Raw genomic sequence first — 19,465 nt, 5'->3', positions numbered from 1 at the left:
GCAAGCAGGGGGCTGGGGGTGACATCCCTGGTGGGATGCACCCCCAGGGCCATGCCGTGACAGTGTGTGTGTGTGCTCTGCCCTCCTCCATATAGCCTGTGTGTGTATTTTGTGACAGCCACTGAAGCACTTGGGCACTGTCATCCTTGACAGAGATCACGTTTCACTCCCCAATCCATTCCTCCGTGGCAATGTAGTTATCTGATGCAACAACAACACTAGCTTTGCAGCAGAGAGTTTCCCACATCTTCCAAAGTGATCGGCTTTTTGCCTGCCAAAGCTGTCCCTTGGGGTGGTGCAAGGGGGAAGAGGTACTGCTTTGGGCACATGCTTTGCTGAAGGTATGCTGCTCCTTAGGAGCTCAGTGCACAACCTCCTACACTCTAACCTCATGGAAATGCCAAGGCAGGAGCAGCCTGGCTCAAGGAGACCATAAGCCCAGCAGTGACATCTGTATGGCTAAATAAAACGGGATCCTTTGCAACACCAGGGGTTTGCACACAGCTGGGAAATGCTGTGTAATTCACTGCTGATGGTGGATGCTTGAGCATCCAGGCCCTGGCTTTATGGATTAGTGTGGAAGTGCCACGGCTTTGTCAGAGTTTCAGGGCACTTTGTAGAGGTTAATTAACGCCCTGGTGCTCAAGCACATCTAGTTCAACTGCCTACACACCCGTGGAGAAAGAGACTGGAGCAATGCAGTCAGTGCATGTGCATCTTGGACCTAGCCCTTCCTAGAAGCACGACCCAGGTTGCTGTGGAAGTAGTAAGCAGTACTTTTCAGAAGTGTTTGGATGAGTCAAGCAAACTTTAAATGTGTTTACAGGTCCCTGGAGGCAGTTCCTGTAGTGCTTTCCAGGGCTTTTATTGGCAGAGGGTTGCTCTGCATGGAGGCTTTGTATCTAGCTGAACTTTTTCAGAGTGCATCACAAACAAATCTTCTCAGCATCAAATAAATCCTTACTCTGGGAACAGTTGGAGCATGACTTCTCTTGCTGATGCTGGCTCTTGGGACTGCAGCAGGGCTGTGTTGACAGAGGGCCTTTGGGAAGAAGTCCCCTGTGGCAGGGGCCACAGGGACTGTAATTCAGCTCCATACCCACCTCCATCCTGCAGCTGGGAACACTGGGGAAACATTGATGTTTCTCAGTGTAACTTCCCATCCTTTTTTCTCTCCCACAGCTCCCCAAAGCGAGTGCTTCTGGATTGCATCTCAGTCTGCCACTTGGTAAAGTCAGGAAGGTTGGTAACCCTTGGGCTCAGGGTGTGCTTGCACCAGTAGGTGTGCTCAGGGTAGGCTTTAAACCGGCTAGCACAGTACAAATAGCAGTTCAGTCCTGGCAGCAGGATGCCTGTGTGGAGCTGTGAGATGGGTCTGCAGTATTCAGTGGATTCTTGGGTACCAAGCTGAGATGCTTGCCAAATCGCGTATCTCCAAAAACTGGGCTTTAAGTTGAACGTAAAGACATGTACAGAGCGAAGGCATGAAGAAGGTCACCGTGCTGGTAACCTGGAGATGTCTTTGGGGATAAACTCTTGGTTTAGCACCTTTTCCTGTGCTCCTGGACCAGTTCCTTTGAAGCCGAAGAGCTTGATTCAGGTATGTTCCTGAAGCAGGCCTTAACTTGTGTCTAAACACTGTGAGGCATAAGTCAGAAACAGGTAACCTGCTGTTACCCCTTATTGTATGGTCTATTATTGGGCAAAATAAATAGCAGATGCTGTAATGCTTCATATCAGGACCTTGCCCCCCTACTCAGCTCTCGTGAGACCCCACCTGGAGTGCTGCGTTCAGCTCTGGGGCCCCCAGCGTAAGGACATGGGCCTGTTGGAGCAAGGCCAGAGGAGGCCATGATGATGATCAGAGGCTGGAGCACCTCTGCTGCGAGCTCAGGCTGAGGGGGCTGGGGTTGTGCAGCCTGGAGAAGCAAAGGCTTTGGGGAGACCTTCCAGAACCTTCCAGCACCTAAAGGGGCCAACAAGAGAGCTGGAGAGGGGCTTCTTACAGGGGCACGGGTGACAGGACAAGGGGGGTGGCGCTGAGCTGGAAGAGGGCAGGTTTAGGTTAGGTATCAGGAGGAAATTCTTTTCTGAGGGCGGCGAGGCGCTGGCACAGGCTGCCCAGAGCAGCTGTGGGTGCCCCGTCCCTGGCAGTGCTCAGCACCAGGCTGGATGGGGCTGGGAGCAGCCTGGGCCAGCGGGAGGTGTCCCTGCCCGGGGCGGGGGGTTGGAACGAGGTGAGCTTTAGGGTCCCTTCCAACCCAAACTACGCTGTGATTCTATGAGTAGGAGGTATGTGAGATAGGACAAGATGACAGCTTAACGCCGACTTTTTCATTTTCTCATTTCTCCGCATTATAGTCACGTATTTCTGACATCCCTACCACTATTCACTAAAACCCCTTACAAAGTGCATTAGTTTCTTAATAAAGCAAAACAAAACTCGGCCTCCTGACCATTTTGCTTTAGGGTTTCCTGTAAAGAAATGAAGCCTGTAGGTAGACCCATCGCAAACACCATATCGGAAGGGGATTGGGAAGTAGAAATGGGGGCGTGATGGGAAACATGTGGCTTCAGTAAGAGGAATAGCTCCTTCTCCGATAGCCCTGCGTGCCGTCCTGCTCTGGGAGATGATGCTTTTCCTCCTTCCTTCTCATCTACCCAGCTCACCTTCACCTGGCACTTGTTGACAGCTCTCCAAAATAAATTTCCTTGTCTCCTCAGCCTCTGGTGGGACTGAGGCTTTGAAGTGAAGTGACTTGGTGTTCTTTAGCTGTCTGCATTTTCCTTTTCTCAGCTCATGACTGTGCGCTGAACCCATTTTTATTCATCAGCAAACTGTACCTGAGGTGCCTCCTCGCTGCACCTTGGTTAGGCTGGCAAGCCTTGCTGTGTCTCCCTCTATGTCTTATTTCCAGCAAAGAGGGTTTCTGCTGGGAGTTACTGTCCCCAGTTAATTCATTATAGCGATCAAGCTGATGCTTGCCCATTTCATCCTGTGGACAACACAATTTTCTTTGTGTTTGAGGATCCTATTGCTGCTGGAAAGCAACTTGGATCACCAAGGGACAGCTCTTCATTACTGAAATACTGACATCCTTTATCCTTGCCTTTGCAACTTGGTTCTTGTGCACTTTGCATGACTGCGCCATGGATGTAGTGGTACCTGCTGCTGCTTCTTCCCTTTGCTCTAATGGAAAACTCCATTATCAGTCCTGGGCCTTACTAGTGATAAAATCCCATCACAAAATGTCAGATCTAATACTCTCCTCTGTCCCAATCCTTTCCTCAGCCTCTGGAAAGTATCTGTTAGTTGACAAGACAACGTAGGATTTGGGAAATTGTTCTGTTTTAAAAGATGAGGAGGAAAATATTTCTGATTTCTTGTGCCAGCCTGGCTTGCTGCTTTTTTTCCCCCTGCCTTTTTGGGAAGCAGGGAGACTGGTGAAGGGGATAGAGCAGGAAAGCTTAAAATTTTTAGCTGTTTCAAAATAAAATTTAATTGTGCTTTAAAAAGGCCCAGACTGAAATGAAGTATTTGTGAGTTATGAAGCAAAATGCTTGATTTTTTTCAAAGCAGGGTTGTTTTGGTTTTTAATTCATATCTCTTAAACATTTCTAAGAATTGTCATGATTTGGTAAGAATTAAAAAAATATCTAAGATTAAAAAATAAAAATACCACCAAATTGCAGAAAGGAGAAACTTTTTTCATTGCAGTTTTCACTGGTCTGTGTAGGGCTAACTACACTGGTGACATGCCCTGCTTCTCTCCATGAAACGCTGGATGCAGGACCAAGCACAGACCCCTTTGAAGAGACACAATAAGCCCTGAGAGCAGGAAGCTTTTGTTCCCAGGACAGTATCCTCAAGGAGGAAATTTATTAATGTGCTTCTCTGAGTGATAGAAACAAATTTTAAGCTGAGAATGAAAAGGAATCTCATGTGATCACCAGTTTGGTGGCCATCAGTGGGAGTTTCACAAGAGGCTGATGGAGTCAGGATTAGACCTTTGATCTGTTTGCTCCTGGTATTAGTGCCCTCTGGTTCTATCGAATCAGGCTGATCTAAAAGTTAGAGGGAAAGGTGGGAAAAGACTTAGCAAGTGGTGTTAAATCTAGCCCTAAGTTTAGCACATCTTTAACTTTAGAAGCAACCCCAGGACCAGGAGCAGGGGTTTTGCTAAACCTCCTTCTCCACAGAGAGCAGCTTCATTGTTGCATGACTAGGCGGATGATGTGGGAAGTGTTTTCCTCATAATGGGGGCGACTAGTAGTCATGCAGAATTTCTCAAAAGAGGAAGGATGTCTTAAACTACTTCTAACTTGGCTAATTTCCCATTGAGCCTTCAATTCTACACAAACGTTCAACCACAGGCGCTATCCCAGTTGCTTAATAGCCTTATTCTTGTGCCCAGTAGTGTGCTCTGTTGATCCTCGAGCATGGTTGGGCTCCGTACAGGCCCTGGACTATCCATCGTGACAGTCCATGCCTTGGATTTTTCCAAAACCTGCTTGATTTGTGAGATAAAAGTGTAAAATACTGCAATGATAGGATTTTGTTGGGGTCTTGAAAAAAGATAACAAAAAGGACGTGGGATAAACCAGTGGGGTGCTTTTATATTTGGACAAATTATAGAAAAAGTAAAACCACAGTTAGTATGAGGGTTCCTTAAGCTAGCCTAGAGGTGAATAATAATTCAGTATCTTATTGTAAGATCTTAGATACCTGCTTCCCTGTTCAGTGGATGCTCTATCCCGCATTGCCCTCTAGCGAGGACATTGCAGAGCAAATAACGCCTTCCAGCTTGCAGCTGCCAGGATATGAAATATGGTATTTTAATACCTGAGGACCTGGCTTGTTTCTGAAATGATGCTTTGCCATGCAATGCAAATAGTGTGAGGAGGGTTAGCATTCACCGGTCGTAGGTGCTGATGCATGTATCTGCACTGGCCATAGCTTTCTTGACATTTGCTTTTTGTTTGAGCTATCTGCCTCTGCAGGCATCTCCCTGCTGCTGATGGATCACTAGCCAGAGGTCCCTGCTCTCTTCTGCTTTGAAAAAAGGGGAAAATATTCCCTGGGGTTTTTTTGATGAAGGATGACCTTTTTCTGTGTTGTGTGTCTTACCCTGTGCTCCATGAAACATACTTCAGTTCTTTCAGTTCTGTGGTTTTGCCTTTATACACATGGTCTGACAACGCTGCCTGTGGTTTGGCAGTCATCACGGGACAAACTTTGGTCCCTCTTCAGTCCAACACTGGTCCATCCAAAGGTGTTGCATAGAGGGTCAGAACTGGTCCTTGTACTTCTGCCTGCTTAGCCGTGTGAGCCTGCATCAGTGCCAAATGACAATTTTGGTGTGTTCCCAGTTCTCTAGAGGTGTTAAATACTTACAGAAATTCAACTACCAGCAATAGGTTTAAAAAAAAATAATTAAAAAACCCCCAAGCAAACAAGTATCTGCTGCCTGTGGAGAGCAGGTCATGCCTGATTCATCCTGTCCTCAAGGTCTTACTTAAACGAGCCCTGCAGTGCCCGGAGCTGCTCTCCCCTGGGTTGTCAGTGCCCTGAATCAGCTGTCTGTTGGCCACACAGTCAGCTTGCACGCACAGGTCCTGTCAGGGCAATGGCACAGCAGTGCAGCAGCCTCCTGTGTGCCTGTGGGAACCTGTCGCAGCCGGGCTTCGTTGATGCCTGCAGCAGCATTCCCTCAGGGGTCATCCCTGCAGATGTGAACCCTCAGGCAGCACTGGAACAGCAGCTTTCTCTGGGGTGCTGGGTACCAGAGTCTGGGCTGAGGATCTGGGACTGAGAAAAAGGAGGCACTCAGGTCTGCCTGGGTTTTCTTTCCCCTTACTCACACTAGGGCAGGGAAGTAAGAGCAGAGCAATATCCAGATCCCACTTAAATCCAAGGGCTCCTCATCCAAAGCGTAGACTTCATTTGTCACTGCTTCAGGCACTGCTGCAACCGAAGTGAGACCCAGTGTGCCCTTACGTGCTTAACCATAATTACGTAGAAATTCATAATTGATGTGCAGTCTTCAAAAGTTAACCTGCTCTTTGCCAGCTTGTTCACCACAGGAATAGCCATGGCCATCTCTGCTAGATGCTGTCAGCTCAAATTCTTTGACCAAGACCTTAACACTTGTAGAACGAACCGTTATAAAAATCTGCGATTTCCTGCGTGCTAACAGCCAAAGGGCACAACCTGTTGTGCATATGGCAGGTACGTGGGTGCAGACAGCACCCCGCTGTCGGTGCGATCCTCCCAGGGACTGTAGGACCCCCAGGAACACGATGGTGTTTGGGGAGCCGGGGCGGGCTGCCTGTCACCCAGCCTGCTCTGCAAGGCACTGGCAGGGTGAATGACAAACACTCATGCCATCTAGTGACCAAACAAACGCGATGTGGATGTTTTCTAAAAGGCCGCTGAAACTTCATAGCCCAACGTGGGGCAGGGCTGGGGGAGGGGGGGTGTTAGGTGTGCTGGGAAAACAAATCGCTTTTCCTGCGTTCCTGACCTGTCTCTTCCCTCATTTCACATCCCATGAAGTGCTTCTGCATGTAACCAGGGACTGGGATCTCCCATGTGAGGCTTTATAGATCCCTGGCAGAGCAAGACACAGGCTTCCTCAGCAGCTCTGTTGACTGAGGTGCACAAATACCTCAACTTATTGCTGATCGTGGAGCACAAACCCAGTGGCCAGGGACAAGGTGACTGTGGCAGGGGAGATGGCATGCTCTGCTGCTGATGTGGACATCATGGGCAGAGACCCTGGGGACTAATTTAAGCTGGCAGCACGGGCTGCGACGCGGTGCCGTTGCTGCAGCTTTGAGTTTAGCTGAGACAGGGGCAAGGGCTGGCAGCTTCTGCCACTGTCCTGACAGCAGTGACTCGTTACTAGGGCTCATATGACCTGACACTTTTTTCCTCCCGCCACCTTTGTTTCTCCCTCTTGCTTCTGTACATGATAGCCGTGAAGGTATTAACGCACTGGGTTTCTGCATGACTGGCTGGCTGGAGCTGCCGTTGCTTCATACCTAGTTATTAATCCAGACAGGTCCCGGTGCCACAAACCTGGAGGAATTAGTTTGCACTCTGCATTTTTAAAATGAAATTGAAGCTATTTCTGACCATACTGGCTTACTCTTGCTTAGCCAAGCTGTCATCAGCCAGTGCAGTTTGCCTTGCATAAGGCTGGTGGTCTCCCGGCAATATTTTGCAGCTCTGATCATTTCTTTAGCTCCTGAGGAATGCACAGAGAGAACTTGGGAATTAAAAGTTTCCAGTTAAGGAACTTGAGGGCTGAGATAGGTGTGAAGAAGTGTATTACAAATGCACCGAGATGCTGGGCAGCACGCCCAGAGAGATTTGGAGAGAAATGTGGGATGTACCCCACTGCTGAAGGGGAGTCAGCAAAGCATCCAGATGCGAATGTGCTCTTTCATGGAACATTTCTGAAGTACAGCGACACCGAGGCTGATGGCAGCACAGGCTGGCACATCGCTGGCCAAGGGTGCTGGAGAGCTGCCCCTCTCACTGGGCACACAGGTCCCTCAGCAGTGCTGTGCCCCAGAGCAAACAAGCGGGTGCTTGCTCTGCTCCGTGCTGCTCAGACTTGCCCCTGCTTCCTTCAGAAAGCCATTTACAGGGTTCTTGGTACCTTCTTGTTGGTTTTCTGTACCAAACAGGAAGGTACCAAATATGTTTCTTGTTGTCTAATTTACAAATGTTTTTCTGTTATCTTTACTACTACTTTTTCTGGACTATCCTTGTGTCTCCCTGCCTTTCTGCTCTGGATAATTGAGAGTTGGCGGTGTTCTGTAGTCTTCCTGTTTCAGGGCCAAAATGGGAGTGAGAATAAATGCATCTAAATACTGTATTGAAGCAAATAAGTAATTTACTCATAATAGCTCTTCACCTGGCATTACACTGGCAATTTTGTGCAGGTTTTGCAGGAGGAATGAGCAGATGTGAGAGGCTGGAAGAGCCATGCGCCTTGGGGAAAATTTGCCGTCTGGGTACAATGGAGAAAAGGACTTCACAGATTTGGAAGCTTGCTCCTACTTCTGTAAAAGAACTTTATCCAGCAGCCTGTGACAGTGCTGCGTTTTATAGATTTGCTGGCCCTAAATTCTGAAAATATCCCTGTCTACCAGGAGTTTAGCTGGAGATGGCAAAGGTCAAGACTACACAGTGGGGAGAAGGCAGGTCTGCTTTACCTTGTGCTTTCGAGTAAGACATCTTTTAGAGCAGCCAGCTGACCAAACACAGTATACGTCCACAGTCTTCTCAGCTCAGTAGAAATCCTTCAGCGTTATCACAGTTCCATTTGTTCTTTTCCCTGAAGAGATACAGAAAAGCAAAAGACATTTAGGGTGCTCTTTTGCCTGAAGCATTCAACACAGAAACATATCCCTATCTATTTGGCGTCAGTATAGCATCTTGCAGGAGAGAAGCAGAACAAATTGCAATGAATAACCTGAACCTAGTACTAATTTTCTCTTTTCTTTCTCCTTGTAGGGATCCTGTTTACGATGCTGGTATTTGGACCAGCCTGTGGATTTATCTTGGGCTCCTTCTGTACCAAAATCTATGTGGATGCTGTCTTCATTGACACAAGTAAGGAGAACTGTGTTTTTTTTTCAAATCGAATATGCTAATGTTGTATCAGCAGGACAAAAATGTTGATGCTCCCAAGCAGGAAGCTGCTTCTCATTCCATCTTGAGTGCCTCTTGCACCTATGGGAGTCACTTTTAGAGGGGTTTTATGATTGGGATGCAAAAGTTTTCAACTCTGTCCCCATAGATAACAGATTTGTAGTAGCTAAAATTTCTTCCATCCACGGGCTTTTCTCCTGTGAGATGAGTTTCAGCCCAGCTCTTGGATGATGCCTTAAAATACCACTGTGGCAGGACACAGGGGCTAGCCATGGACATAGTCTTGCCGAGGAAGCTGTTCCAGAGAGAGCTGCCGTCCCCAGGACCTGGGAGGACTGTGCAGGGTCTCTGATGGAACACACCAGTAAGACCCATGCCCGGCACCTTCTGCGAATGACCCAGTTTGGATGGACAGGTTCAGTCCCACAGCATTATTGCTTTTTCCCAAAGCAGTGCTAATTATTGCTCACCCTGAATTTGCACTTGGGTTCAAGCAAATCGTTTGCAAATTTGTCTTTAGAGAAAAACGTACAAATTCTTTGCTTTTACTGCTACCCGCACTATGTACTCTTTGCCATTAGAGGGCAATGTGTAACCGGCTGTCACCCACTGCTCCCCAAGCCCTTTGCCTGTAGAATGCAAACCTGGTGCTTCGTTCTTTTCCCGTAGTTGTTCAGATGCTTTTTCTACAGTTCTTAGCTCTGTCTGATCCCACAGGCTCTTGTCCTGCCGCAAGGGTGTTCTCCCCTTTCAGGGTGCGTTGCAGTTCTATGATGTGGCAAATACACCTTTCACAGCATGCGTTTGGATGGAGTTGAACCTTGCTGGACTCGGAACAGAATTGTGCAAATCTAAGAGTGCTACTGCCTTCTCTTTGTCTTGTATGCACGTGGCAGCTGAAGAAATCTAGATAATACCAAGCAAGCAGGAAATAATTATTATTTTTGATGGCTGAGACTTTCAGCTGCAGCTTGGTCAAACACCACATGGCCCCTTTTCATTCTTTGACTTTAGCAAAGATACACCAAAGACTTGCTTGGTTCTGGAGACAGAGGAACTGCTTTTAACCCTGTTATATATTTGACCATTAAGTATAATTTACTCCAAAATATGAATGTGCAGAAGAAGATATTTCTTCTCTCTAGTAGGTGAAGCTGTGGAACCCCTCACCATAGAGTGTTAGAAGTCTACAAATGGATTCAGAAACAATTGGATTAGTTTAGAGAAGAAAAAATGAACATGACACCAAATCTAACTTAGAAAGTCCCTGAGCCACAAATCGCAAGAATAATATCAGGTATATGTTGACTTTATTCATGTGGGCTTTCTGGGCATCTGTGGCTAGTAACCATCAGAGGCAAGGTGCTGGACTAGTTAAAAAGTTAATTTGATGTGATCTGGCCATTTTTAACATAAGGTTTATATTTACAGCTCAAAAAGACCCGGGCAAATACAGAGCCACTGAGGAGAATGGTGGAGCGTGATTATTGAGAAGCCTGGAGGGACTATGGCTCAGCAGCTTGTAGGGAGGGTATAGTGCTTTCCAGATGCAGGTCCAACTGGTTTTGGCCATGGTCCATCGCTGTCATGCAAAGACTGGGGCACACATGGCCTCTGTCTATTTTTGGATAGGAAAAAGTTTTCTTGTTGCAGCAGGCTCTGCCTTGCAGCTTCGGGGTCGCACGAGGAGACTGAGCTCCAGAGGGCTGAGCCCTGTCCTGCTCCCTGTTTCAGGTAGGAGATGTGGGATGCCAGGGCACACTGCTGCGCTGCCCTCCGTACAGGACCTGTTTTAGGAAGGGGATATGAAGAAGACCTTGGTTTAGATGGCTCTTCACATGGCTGTGTTCCCAAGAACCTGAAAAAAATGCACTTCAGGCAGGATGAAATAACAGCAGAAGAATCCTGTCCCTCTAGAATGCTATTTTTCAAGCTTCGTATATGTTTGAGAGCTAATTTGAGTTATTTTCCCCAAGGAGAAAAGAGTTTCCTTCCGTCTGTGCTTGAGAGACAACTTGATTGCCTCACTTGAGACAGATTTTTCAGAGCAGTGGTAACCAGACATCGTGAACGGAGGAGTTTGTTATTCCAGCCATGCGGACCCAGGTCTCCACTGGGAGTCAACTTCAGCACCGGGCACCCTCTGTCAGCTTGTAGAGTGGCTATGGCAGCGAGATGGCTGTTAGGAATACAGCTTTTTCTCTCCTTCGGCTTGTTTTTATTCCACCAGACTGACTCCAGAGCCTCTTTTTTCCTTATCTCTGCTGAGTGATGACCTACAGGATACTCCTGCCTTTTACTTCACTTTTCTGCATTTTCTGATGATTTCTCTACCTTTCTGAGCCCATTTGATACAGTGGGTGGGTTTCTTTTCCAACAGTTCAGACTGTTTCACCCTCCACACAGTCACAGGTGCCCATAAAGCCCAAATGCCCATCTCTCCTTTGCTGAAAGGGCTGTGAAGTCAAAGCAGGGAGAGCGTTGACCTACTGGAAAAAAGGATAAGCCAGGACGGAGATGCAGTGTCCTTGTCTGTGCTGCTGCTTCTCCGTGCGGGTCTTTGTGCCAGTAGGTATGTCAGCTGTGCACATTAGACACACCGGGATAGTGATGTCCAAAACCTCGGTGCCAGCACAGGGACACTGACTGGTATATGACAGCTTCCTAGAACTGGCGGAGCCAGAAACACTGGAGAGAAGCTCTTGATTACAGGGTGTTGCAGAACTGGATGTACCATCTAGATGGGCAAGGTGGTGGGCCCTCTTGGATGAGGGGTGTGGGATGCCCTGTGGGTCCCAACTTTGTGTCTGGGAGCCCCTCACCACCCAACAAAACCCCCAACAACCATCTTCCTGCCTACAAGAGCGTTAACACTGTTGTCTTCCCCTCCGTACAGCCAAGTCACTGACGTGTGTGTTTCCCATTGCAGGTAAGCTGGACATAACCCCAGATGACCCTCGGTGGATTGGTGCATGGTGGGGAGGCTTCCTGCTGTGTGGTGCCTTACTCTTCTTCTCGTCCCTGCCGATGTTCGGGTTCCCGCAGTCCTTGCCCCCGCGGCCGGAGCATGCTGGGGAGAGCGCGCAGGCCATGCTTCCCGAGAGGGAATATGAGAGACCCAAGCCAAGCAACGGGGTCCTGCGGCATGCGCTGGACGGGGAGAGTAGCACGACCTGCCTTCAGCAGCTGCGAGGTGAGGCACTGGCCCTTGTCACGTTTTCTGTGAGAGTCAGCAGCTGGTTGGATTTATAATTGGTCTCTGATTTGGGCTATCTACCTCTACCTCCAAGAAAATCCCAAAAAAACCCTCAGCGTCCTGAAATTTCAGTCCCTAGCTTCTAATTATCTCTGGCATTGTCCTCATTTTAAAGACAGACTGTTCCACTTGAAAGGTTTGGGTGGTTTTTTTTAAACTACAAAGCTTCAGAAATGCATGATAGTCCTGCAGAGTTGATAAAAAAAATGAAGGGGAACATAGTTGCCAGGGCAATTTGTGAACTTCTCTCCAGTCTACTGTCCTGCTCCTCTCTGCCTCCCAAAACAAAGAACGAGCCAGCAAGGGCGGTTAAAAGAAACTGGGAGCTTGCAGCACCTGAGCTGCAGCTTAGTGCAATCCCAGATACAAAGCAATGAGTGCTGGACACCACCACAGCTCTTAAACTGGGATGGAGAGGAGGTAGATACCAGTCCAGAACAGCAGCAATGTGGCAGGGCAGAGCATGGCTTGCAGCGCATTAGAGTAGAAAACACCACATCGTGTCCTGCAGTGTTGGAAATGGACCTGGCTCTATTTAAGGTTATCTAAGCATCCACCATTTTGTGGGAGAGCGTGGGCAGATATCCTTCCTGTAGGCTGCACTGGAAAATCCTTCTTCTGAGAAGGTGGTCCTGGAGCACTGGTGGTTGCTGCCCACTCTCCGGCACTGTGGCAGAGCAGGTTTCGTTACTGCCTAGTGCATTTAGATAAGTGGGAACAAAATCACTTATTCCCTGTGCAGTCGCCTTAATTGGGAATTGAATGAGGTGCGGGTGGGGAGGAAAAAGAGACTTGGGGAGGAAAAAGTGTTTTCTTAAATACAAAAAGGCCTTGAATAGTTGATGTGGTTGTTCATTAAGGGAAGGTCAAAAAGGTGAAATTTTGACTTGGTGAGACAATTCAGAAGAAAGGTAAAGGGATAAACAGTTTGACAATTTGTCTGTAAAATTAATTTCTTCATCCTTTCATCCTTGTTGCAAGGATTTTCTCACGTTTGAGGAATGGGCTTTTCCCATGGTACGTCCATCTGGATAATTCTGTGGGTTTTGTTGTGCACATCTGCTTCTGGCCACTGAGTTTTTTGAATGGGCACTGAAAATTTTTGCAGGTTTTCATATAGAAAAATGAAAGAATACAGCACATCCTTGCTGCATGGAGGGGCAGCAGTTCTGCCCAAGGATGGTGCAGAGCAAGCTGAGCTTCTTGCCCACAGGGAGGCCATGGGGTGATTTCTATAGCATCTGTTGCTCATTGAAGTAGAGAAATTAAACTGCCACATCCATACGCTTCAAAGTATTGAATACATCAGGAGGCACCGCAGTCTTCCAAGTTAACCTTCTCATTGCAGGTAACCCCATTTCGGATCAGTCAGTATTCCAGAATTCTCTTTGTAGATGGACTTTTAAATACAATTTACATCACATCAAATAAGACAGGGGATGACCTTTTTATTTATGCCTTTGAGTCTGTCACAGACGACACAATGTTGGTAGCTGACATCTCCTTTCAAGTCCCTTGCCACTATTGTCACAGTCAGAATGTGGTCAAGAGTCATGTTTGCTAAAGTGCCTGCCTGGAGATGTTCAGACAGGTACTGCAAGGGAAGGCAAACGTGCCTCACTCATTCCTCATGAGCAGTGTTTAAGGTGATGGGTTGAATCTTGCTGTGTATATACGTTATTTTGCCAGCAGCTGAAACATATATGCGTTCCTATGTGGCAGGACCTAGTATTCTCAATCTGTTTGTTGATTGTACAGTTTCCTTTGGGGAAAGTTAGATTGCCTTTTTTCCTAGGACAAAAAGGACTGGTAGTTATATACAAAGGTTAAAATATATATGTGCATGCACAGTTGTGTCTTCTGTTGTATTATGGGCTCTAGGCTTGGATTTGCATGTATTTGTGAAGCTAAATAGCAGATATGTATCTGTCCGGGGGGGTGGGGGTGGAAATGCTCACTGGGGTTTGTACGGCTATCATTCTGACTCCTTTTCAGCGAGTGTTGTCTCTGCAGCTCAGTCCTGGGCCGGTGCGTGCCGGCTGTAAGTCTGTGTCTGCGTGGAGGTGTGGATGGTCCATATCTCACGCACAGTGCAGGGAGGAAGAGTTGTTTTGTTTCTCTGGGCTGATTGCACAAACACACTTGGCATCGACAGCATCCTTAGAGGCTGAACTGAGGCTCCTTTTTGCCTGTTGAAGGGGTTTCATTTTACTCTTGGTTTTGGGGTTTTTTTTTTGGTTTGTTTGGTTTTTTTGCAAACCTTGCAGTGACTGCCGCAAGTGAGTGGACATGGCAGGAGCAGAAGCGGGGCGTTGTCAGCTGGGGACATGCTCCCAGCTGGGTCACAGCTGTCCGCTAGTGACATGGCATGGCTGGCATGTAGGAGGATGCTCGAGACGCTACAAGATCTGCTGAAAGACAGTGAGATGCAGGGTTGCGTGAGATTCCTTGGCTTTCTCTAGCCTTAGCACACAGAAAAGCTAGCACTAATATAAAAGCAACCTGCTCAAAGCGTCAAAGTGTTTTACATCTCTGTCAAGGTCTGAACAGGAGGAAGGGCCCAGCTTTCGGGAAGTCGTGACATCTTTTCCTGTGGGATATTTTCATACCAGGAAAAGAAGCATCCTTAAGAGGAACTTCAAACTCTGAACAGAAATCATGCCTTTGAATAGCACAAGGTGAAGAGGGAGTCAAAGGCAGCAGAGGCGGTGGGTGGCTGCCACAGCAGCTCTGCACAGGGACATGGTGGCTCATGCAAGAAGGCTATGGGGCAGTCCTGGGAGGTGCTTGCCATTGCTTAACTGACATATGAATGCTGCACAGCTTTACTTGATTAGTATTTCAGTTAAGCAATGCAAATCCATTTGGGAGCGTGTGGAAGTGAAGGATTAATAGCAGGGGGAGGATGGATAAATGCTGCCATTGCTCTTTGCTCTCAGCTGGCAGACTGGCAGGGTTGATCCAGCCCTGTGCTCTCCGTATGGTCTGTGAAAGCACTTCAGGCATGGGCTGCAGCAGTCCTTACTGTCCTGGGGGCAAAGCTTTGCTTTCCTACCTCTGATCTGCCTTGGGGACCTCTCTGCTATTCGGGACCAGAGATGATGCTCAGCTGTGTCAGGGCACCTGTGCCTTCTGCTCCTGTCTGTTCAGCATCTGCCCTCACTTGGTGTTAACACACTGCCTCTAACCCACCACCTGCTCCAGGACGTGCTTGGAAATACTTTATTAAAATCTTTCTTTTTATTTTAATACAGAAATGGCACTGAATTGAGTGGTCAGTTCTGACGAAAATTGGTTTCAGAATGCTTCTTTGGCTTTATCTTTAACACCCCTGGAACATTCTGCTCTAAATGCATTTTGTTTTTCAGTGATTTAAACCAGAAATTCATTACATTCTCCTGTCTGTCTAGCAAGAGAGATTAAGAACCTAAAAGGATTTAAAATTATACAGAATCCTTCAGGTTTGGAGAGAGGAGCTCATTCACGAGGAATTAGAAGAAAACTCACTGTGGAATTAAATGAATTTCAAAACTGCAAATTCCCTAGATTTGGAAACATTTTGGTTTCTGTCCAGCTTCATTTCCAAGAGCGTAGGAGAGTTGGGATGTACAGCTGACAGCTGTCTTGTCTTCTGTTCGGTTCCTTCCTGCTCTGTGTACCAATCTGCTGAATACCTAGAGAGGGAGCTGGTCTGAATCCTGGATTTCTCTCCCCAAAAGAGCTCTCTGGGAGCAGGCATGTAGCACTGGGCCAGAAGCTTCCAGCTGTGCAGGGGGGGTCCTGGGCCGTGGAGAGCCTGTAGTTCTTCATGGGAGTTCATAGGACTGAGCAGGATTAATGGCCAACACAGTTTTAAATGCATGACTCTAACGAGTGATTATGACAACCTTCTGGAGAGGACTCCATCTGTACCTTCATACATGGCCAGAGTGGTGAGGCTTTGGCCCAGATCTAGACAAGTACTGAGACCTTAATACCCTTTTGGATTTGGGTCTTGGCTCCATACCAACATCTAGAAGGCTTGCTTTTAGAAAGCAAGTGAAATTCTAACCTTAGGTAGGGGAACAGCGGGTGATAATAGAAGGCCCCACATCAGATCTTGTTAGTCTTGGAGTTTCCTTTGCTGGGATTTTATGAGGGTACAGGCTTTGTTGGCAGGTTCTTCTTGGCTGTTTCAAAGCCAACATCCTTGTTATCAGAAGCTTTTATTAGTTCAGAAGGGCCTTCAGCCTGTGCGCTTTGGGGCAGAAGCTGAGCAGCAGCTGAGGCCAGGGAGAGTGTGTCTGTCTTTGTCTCTGCAAAGATACTGTGCCTTGCTGTGACCTCCATGACACGAGTGAGGGAGGTTTGTGTCCCCCTCTGAAGCTGAGCAAAGGTGGTTGCTGAAGGCAAGGTGATAGACTAGAAGGACCTGCTATCCGTGTATGAGAACGTTACTGTTGCTTCAAGCGTCTATCTGTCAGTAAGCCTCTGACATAGGTGTCATCCTTTTCCTTCACATCCTTTGTGATACTAATTTTGCCAAGGCCACGTGGACTTTGGCATATTAAACTCACCTGAGATACCTTCAGCACTCTTGCCTTACTCCATCGTCTCTTTTATAGGAGCTGCCTCTTTTCAGGAGGTATTTTCTTCTTGTTGCCTCCACTGTTTTCTTCATCCCTTATTCCTCAAGCCAGGTGGAGATTTTGCCTTTTGTTTCCTGTTGGGATCCGAGGCTTGCTGCCTACGGTGCTATTAGAAAGTAGCATTTTGGCTCAACATACATTTTGCCTTTCCCTCGCCGCACTGTCCTAGGTGGACTGGGCTGTAAACCTCCCTCTAATTTATTACTTTGCTTTCTGTGTTCCTCATCTTTACTGCAAATTGAAAACATGTCTCTGTAGGGTGCTCCAACTGGAAAAAGGGGCCCTGGTGATTGTAATGTTCCAAACAATTCATTTCAAGCACCAACGTGATGATTATAGTTTGTCGTTTCTGGAGAGTAGTTAAACCTCATGTAATGAGGTTGCCAATTATCCCTGGTACTCCCTGATGTTTAGTGACAAATCAAAGCTACTTGGTGTACATAAGTGTGTTTGCCTGTCCAGCCCATGGCCTGTCACCCACAGCTGGCCCCACAGCAGGAGATAGTGAGGATGCTTCATGCCTTGGCATGGGTGTTGCTTGTGGTGTTAAAAGATGAGAAGTCAAGGGATTGCCAGGGGTGTTGGAGAGCTTTGGGACATTCTCCTTGGGTCCCTTCCAATCTATGGATGATCCTGTGACCAACACTGCATGTGGATGGTCTGAAGAGTTGGGGTTTAAGTACTTCAGTGAAAAGAGGCTGAGATTTCTTGTTCTTGGAGTATCTTGCCATGGCAATGAGAATCGATTTTCTGCCATTGTTTCTGTAGTGTGTTGGGTGCGTTGGGAGAAGAATGTTAAATGAGCTGGTCTTTTTCAGCATGGGAGGGTGAGTCTTTCTGTGCTGCGTCTGATACAGCTCATGGGTTCTCCAAGAGGACTTTTGAGACTCTTTCCCTTTCCCCATTTGGTGAATGGGCTTCAACCTCAGATTTACAGCAACAAAGTGCTGCTACAAAGTGTTCAGCTAACCTCTGGGCCAACAAGGTGCAAAGTAGCATTTATTATTACTTTTGCTGGGCTCAGCTCCCGTGAAGAAGTGCTGTCCTTAGCTGTTCTGTTCCCCAGGGCTTTACTGTCCCCCATCAGACATTTTCCATTTCCCCTTCTCACCCAGGACCATATGCCAGGCAGCTGAATGCACATCACTCTAGCCTATTAAGAGATGTTTAAACTTCATTGCTGACTTTTAATCTTGTTCCCAGAGGTATTTCACCCCAAGAACTGAGACAGATAAGGCAGCAACAGGTGTCAAATGATTCATCTTAATGGGTGGCAGTAGCAAGATGAAAGGATATTCATTTCTATGGGGAGCATCCTGTCATTTCCCGTAGGAAGTGAAAGGGAACAAGCTGGTCCTGGCTGAGGAAATGTTGGAGGCTGCCAGGCATTGCTGGCATCGCCTCTGCACTCGGTGCACTAGGTTTTGTGTTAATACCCTCCAGCTGGTAGAGAGCCCTGTTGCAGTAAACAGTGGTCAGACATAAAGTGAAGTACAGAATCTGTCCCAGAAGATACACACGCAAGGAGGAGAAGCAGTGATGAAGTGATGGCACTTGTAGCCCAACACTGCCAGGCAAGGCAATCACAAGGGCCTCCTCTCTTGTGTGAGGTGGTGCAATAACTCTGCAAAACTTTTGCTGTCCTCCCCCAAGTACGAAGGGTGGATTTTGACCTTGGTATGCATGATGATTGGGTACCAGCCTTGCCAAATTCAGAAATAAATGTCCATGCTCTTTAACTCCCTCCTGCAGAAGACAGGCCGTCATTGTTATTATTTGGTGGATGAAGTTAAAGGTAGACCTTTGTGTCTTTGCATTTGAATTGGCACAAAGCTACATCTCGAGGAATCCATTAATCTTGAACAAACTGAACTCCAGGGGCACAGCAGGCATTAATACCTTAAATACGGCTTTTCAAGTTCAGCACTGCCAAGTCCACCTTTGCATTTTCCTTCCTTTTCCTGGCAAGAAGGAGAAATTCTGTAGGTGGCCACCAAAGAACTGAAGGAGGCAGCAGGTAGCTTCTGAGATCTATCCACATCTGAATCCTCCCACCCCCGTTTCTCCCTCCCAGTACTTTTTTCCTTTTTTTTCTTTTCCCCCTGTTCTACTAAAGAATACTGTGCCTCCTGCACCTTCATTATGTTCAGCAAATCCTCAGGAATCAAGAATTTTATACAGCGTGAAAAAAAAATTGTGATTCAAAGAGACCAGGAACTGTGGAATGGCCCTATCCAAAAAGGTTAGATCAAACCTAATTATAACCCTCCTGCCCCCTGCCCAAGAAAGAACCAAAGGGGACCAAGGAGAGCCTTGACAAAGAGCTGTGCATTCATTTGCTGAGGCCAGTGCAATTAGATTTTGCACCAAAAAAAGCCCTAAGGGAAAACAGAAGCCAACACCAGAGAAAACTGTCATCTGCCAGACCCTGGTACACTATAGGGGTTGTGGGGGATGGATTTTCAAAATGCAAATAGGGGTCCGTTGAGGCTTCACTACACTTCAGCGAGGTAATTTTCAAACTTAATGATTTTCACATTTAATTCAGGGAGAAATTAGTCATCAGGTATTGAGACAAAGCAAGGCTCTCTTCTGTACTGGGATGCTCTTCAAGCTGTGTTATCTCGGCAATAATTAAAATGTTCGCTGAAGTAGAAAATGTGCTATCTGATTCATTAGCCAGATTTTCCTTTGTAAGGTAACTCATGTTTGCTTATCAGAAATGGAGGCAGGCTTGGAGAAGAGGACTCTGGACGCTAATGATTCGGGGCAGGGGGAAGGAGCCAATGGTTCATGAAACTAAAGCAAGTGTGCGTGCATCTTACACAGTGAACATGTCCTCTTTCACCCTTGCAAACACCACAACTGGTAGGGTCTGCATGGAAGGCGTTGCTTGGCTGGTGAAGCTCTGGGTTA

At 47.2% G+C, this 19,465-nt stretch overlaps 1 protein-coding gene across 1 annotated transcript in view; it reads left to right on the top strand.

Annotated features, from left to right (window-relative positions):
- The window catches only part of SLCO3A1 (solute carrier organic anion transporter family member 3A1), a 144,402-nt gene that overhangs the window by 105,820 nt on the left and 19,117 nt on the right, over positions 1–19,465 (top strand). Inside the window, exons 3-4 of the mRNA XM_037395554.1 lie at positions 8,528–8,626; positions 11,595–11,858. Coding sequence (XP_037251451.1) covers positions 8,528–8,626; positions 11,595–11,858 — 363 coding nt within the window. The remainder of the gene's footprint in view (positions 1–8,527; positions 8,627–11,594; positions 11,859–19,465) is intronic.

The sequence above is a fragment of the Falco rusticolus genome, chromosome 7 (genome assembly GCF_015220075.1).
Source record: "Falco rusticolus isolate bFalRus1 chromosome 7, bFalRus1.pri, whole genome shotgun sequence".
Lineage (NCBI taxonomy): Eukaryota > Metazoa > Chordata > Aves > Falconiformes > Falconidae > Falco > Falco rusticolus.
The sequence above is the reverse complement of the archived record's forward strand: the minus strand, read 5'-3'. Positions and strand labels throughout refer to the sequence as shown.